Source organism: Lactuca virosa, chromosome 6 (genome assembly GCF_052849685.1).
Source record: "Lactuca virosa cultivar CGN04683 chromosome 6, Lactuca_virosa_CGN04683_v6, whole genome shotgun sequence".
In the NCBI taxonomy this organism is placed as follows: domain Eukaryota; kingdom Viridiplantae; phylum Streptophyta; class Magnoliopsida; order Asterales; family Asteraceae; genus Lactuca; species Lactuca virosa.
In genome coordinates, this window is record NC_136431.1 from 184,514,862 (window position 1) to 184,519,756 (window position 4,895).

The 4,895-nt window shown below is 34.2% G+C and overlaps 1 protein-coding gene across 1 annotated transcript; it reads left to right on the forward strand.

Moving 5' to 3' along the window:
- Positions 1 to 2,792: 2,792 nt before the first annotated feature.
- On the forward strand, positions 2,793 to 4,297 carry LOC145119055 (RING-H2 finger protein ATL51-like). Its single transcript, XM_079054695.1, has one exon. The coding sequence runs from the start codon at positions 3,083 to 3,085 to the stop codon at positions 3,989 to 3,991; it is 909 nt and encodes a 302-aa protein (XP_078910821.1). The 5' UTR covers positions 2,793 to 3,082; the 3' UTR covers positions 3,992 to 4,297.
- The last annotated feature ends 598 nt before the right edge of the window (positions 4,298 to 4,895 follow it).

The following is a 4,895-nucleotide window of genomic DNA, read 5'->3' on the forward strand; positions in this document are numbered from 1 at the left end:
GGGACGTTACATAGATTCAGTTCATCAACATCACAATGATTATCATCAACATGATAGAAATTTAATATGCAATGCCACCATATGAAATGAAAGTCAATATAATGAAATATGACACACAATTCCTCTATGACGAATATATGACTCCATTAATATGAAGGAGTTCCATTTAGGTTGACATTCTTAAATTAGTTTACTAGTTCAAAGAGAAAGGGGTTGCTCTATTACAATTGTGTAATAAGAAGGTTGGAGATGGTTCTTTAACTTCTTTTTGGGAGGATGGTTGGTTAGGATGGACTTCTTTAAAATTCAATACCCTATATCGTTTAATTTAGAGACAGAGAAAAATATTATAGCTAAAGCTAAGGTGGAGCAGACTTCCATGTTTGTGTCATTTTGTAGGGTTCCTAAGGGAGAGCCTTCAATGGGAAGGGTTTATAGATTTAATTGGTTCAATCACTTTTTCTTCTGTTACCGATATATGGTTTTGGTCCTTAGCAGGGTCGAGGAAGTAATATGTGGCTTATGCATGTATTTTTATAATTAATAAGATATTTTCATTGTGTTCCCCTCTAACAAGGTGGAGTATGGAGTTCATATCAAGGTCAATGTGTTGGCAACATCTTTCTCTAGATAAGCTCCATAGTAGAGTTAATATAGAGATTTGTGGTTTGGATGTGCCTTCATTGCAGTGTCTTATTTGTGACGCTAGAATTAAAACTTCCAATAATTTGTTTTTTTGTCTTTCCATTTAGCCATGTAGTTACGGGTCTAGATTTTTGGTGATGGGGCCTTGATGTGCATATTATATACTCTTATACAGATTGATTGATTTGGTTCAATTCTCTTCGTCTGTCTAGAGTGGTGAATAATTGTTTAGAGTGTATCTTCTATTATTCTTGGTGTCATATTTGGAATTTTAGAAATGCTTGTCTTTTTTATTTTTCTAAGCCGATGGTGGCAGATATTTTGATAAGTTTGGCATGCACTCTTTTTTTGGTGTAATATTAGGTCTATGAAAACTATTAACACGGTTGGGTGGCTTCAAAACCCTCAAATAGCTATTACTTTACGTGCATAATGGTTGGATTGGTTCATATAGAATGAAAAACAAGTTCTACGTATAAACATAGAATGCATCACAACTTCTCGACGGGTGGACATGTTGTGTCATGTCGTGTTTGTGTAAGGTTAAAACTTAAATGGGTTGAGATAGTTTGAATCTAACTCGTTTAATTATCGGTTTGTATCATGTCAACCCGTTTATTTTTGTGTTAAGTTTGTGCCGGATTTGTAGGATTAGGATTTAAAGCTTGTAAATATGTCGTGTCGTGTTATATTAAAACACTAGATAGATCGAAAGAGTAGGATTTGAAGAGGCGGAAAAAATTGCAAAACATTAAGAAGTAGTAGTTTTGGAGGCGCGTGGATGAAATTCACAATAAGTTCAAACGATGGAAGTCACATTGGAAAAGAATTGAGCAAGCGAGATTGTGGAATATGAGATATTAATAAAAATAAGTGAAAAAAATAAACATAAATATTGATTGTGACGGCAAATTAGTGGATTTCAGACTTAAACAAAAGTTTATTTTATTAAGAAAATTACTAAACTAACCTAAAACACTAATTACTTACTCATCTTTAGCCAAAAATTAGCAATTGTCCCAGAATAGTCACCAAAACATTAGACGATTAGGGTCGCTTACTATTTCGCCCTAAAACCTACGGTTTCGGTTTAAATATAAAAAAAATCATTTTTTAAATCAAAACTGTAGGTTTTTAAAAACCTACGGTATGCTCTCAATGGCCTAAGGTTTCCCAAACCGTAGGTATATAAAAAATATGGTTTCGTACAAAACCTACGGTGTACAAGTAGACAATGCACAATTTGTGCATTGTCTACTTGTACACCGTAGGTTTCATATGAAGCTTATGGTTTCATATTTTTTTTCGGTTTAAAAAAAATAAAAAAAAATAAAAAAAACAAACAAACAAACAAATCCTATGTATAAAACCCACTAATAATCAAGAATACAATAAAATCACAGCAAAATTTGACACATACCTTGGTGTTCTTTAAAGGCTCTATTGAGAACAAAGAGTAGGAAAAATCAAGGAAAAAGTAAGAGAAATTACTTAATCTAAAAAATATACATTTATATATTATGGGCCGATGGGCCTGAAAAAGAAGTCGAAGCCACAAAAGAGTAGTTCATTGCCCCAAAAAAGTAGTCAATTTACTTTTTGTTTGTTGATCATAGTCAAAGGGCTGCTGAGACGATCCTAAGCGTCTACAGTTTATATGACTTCTTTGGGGATAAATATATAAACCGGTAATTTTCGTTTCATTTTTGTGTTGAAAGTTTGGACCTTAAACGTATCCGTTTAAACGTATCCGTTTAATTTCCGTTTAACACGTTTTGACCTAAATTTGTTTATCTGTATGTCGTGTTTGTGATGTGTTAAAAATTGTCTCCCTTAGTTGAGTAAATGTTTTGTTTGTATTTGTATTTGTTTTAATTCGAAAATATAGAATTTAGTTAAAAGCACACTCTTTAGTAATTTAAGATAAAGGTTTTGTTTTTGAGAGGAACTGAACTACCGAGAATTTGATCCAAGAACCTAAAACCATCTACAATCAAGATTTGAACCAGATATGACCAGCATATTCTTAACCCGTCTGATCGTGTCTTAAATCAATCATTCCATGTTACTAAAATAAATACTATATTAAAATTTCAACAACTACTTGCCTTCTATTTTATTAAAAGAGCATTGATTACTTTCATGACTTCCTACCCAACACTTATCAAATATCACCAACAAAAAAACAAACTTCCTAATTGTTCATCTTTATAAGTTTTCTCAATCTTTACTTCAAAACCCGGACCCCATATTTGTTTACAACCTTCAAGACGCCATTGATGCAGCAGTTAATATGGTTTCTTTAAGCTGAGAAGACATGGAAAGAGTTTATTGCTCTTCAATATCTGTAAATACTTTTGTGCCTTAAGAATTTTTTGTTTTAATGTATATATATTTTAGCTGTTAACTAGAGCTTTTGCGTACAACTTTTGATGTTATGGGGTCTTTGAAGGATCCAAAAACATGGATTCCTCATATAAACCCTAAAGATTGTTCCAAAAAGATCTGCAACATATACTGTACAAAGTGGTGTAAGTACGTCATCCTCCCTTCACCTCCGCCACCTGCACCACAGGATGATTTGGGTGGTGCCAAACTGTCACCGGCGGTAATTGTTATCATTTCTCTTATCGGAAGTTTTTTCCTTTTGATGGGTTACTACGTTGTAATCTCGCGTTACTGTTTAAGAAACAACGATTCATCTGTGTCATTAAGCACATCAACTGAGAATCAAGAAACCCATGATCCAGAAAGGGGAGTAGATGGTCATGGTGAAGATCATCACGATCCATTGATCTATGTACCATGGCTTGTTTTAGGTAAGGGTCTGGATGAGGCTTTGATCAAGTCCATCACGATATGTAAGTACAAGAGAGGCGATGGATTGGTCTTGTGTACAGATTGTTCGGTTTGTTTAGGGGAGTTTCAAGAAGATGAGAGCATTAAGCTTCTACCAAAATGTAGCCATGCATTTCATGTGTATTGTATTGATACATGGCTCAAAACTCACTCGAATTGTCCGTTGTGTAGAGCAAAAGTATGTTGTGATATTAAAGCTCCGCCCCTCATCTCCCCCCCACCACCACCTCCTCCTCCACGGCCACCACCTCCACCACCACCAGTGATGACTAGCGACTTAGAAGGACGAGATGTTGCTATTGAGATTGGAGAAGAGGGTTTTAGGAAGATTAAAAGATCTAAATCTTTGAGCTATTTGTGTCAAACTCGAGCTTCAGTTGCCGAAGTTATGTTCTTTGATCAAGCCGAAGAAATGGCACAACAACAAATCCAATTGGGGAGCGACGCCGGATCATCTAGGATGATTTGGAGAGAACCAAGGGTTTAATATTTGCTATGTGTGAGCCATTTTGGTGTGAAAAAGATCATGTTCAAGTGGCAAGTTTCATTTGTTTACTAGAGAGGGTGGATAGACTAGGGTTTGTGTTTAAAAGTACCGTCAATTTTTTATGGTGAATTAGCCATTAGTTTCATGTACTTGCAATTATTACTGTATATATGTACTCAAAAGGAGAATGTTTAAAGATTCGATGATGATCCACATTGATACATGACATGAACTTAAGGGTAAATAGAAGATGATAATGTACACCATATTGAGTGATATGTTCATATTTTATTTTCATTTGTAACACATTATCATGCACTTTACATTCATATTAGCATTTTTTTTTCCATTTTGCATTCTAATCATTTCATGTGTGTTACATGGTTGGGTTTCACATGTTATATAATATGCGATATTGTATGCTAATTGGGATTGCCTTTGAAGGCAAGAAGAATAAAAATAGAGGGAAGGCATTAATGAAATGAATGAATCACGGAAGCCTGTTGAACTTGAAGGTATCAAGCGCAATCTGAAGCCCGCATTTGAAAACAATAAAAACCTAACATCAATGGAAGCCCAACATGCTAATAACAATTAACAAGTACCGTTCTTAGATCTTGACTTCTATGTTTACCGCTTCATTCGCATTATTTTTTATTCCATATTATTTGTCTCGATTCTTATATTTTTTCATTTCACATTTGTTACATTTCCAAAATACAAGATTTGGTTTCTTGTTGGATCCTTTTTGGTTTTCATCTCTTTTTTGGTTTGTTTCCTTTATATTGTTTCTTTTTCCATTTTCCACCATATTAAAAGATGATGGATTGGGAATATATATGTCCTTTCCTTCGCTATTTTCTTGAATTCGAAAAGATTCCTCGATATGTAGGTAGTTACATTG

Bases quoted from the DNA above. Each gene is read 5' to 3' on its own strand.
- LOC145119055 (XM_079054695.1), top strand. From the start codon at position 3,083: ATGGGGTCTTTGAAGGATCCAAAAACATGGATTCCTCATATAAACCCT.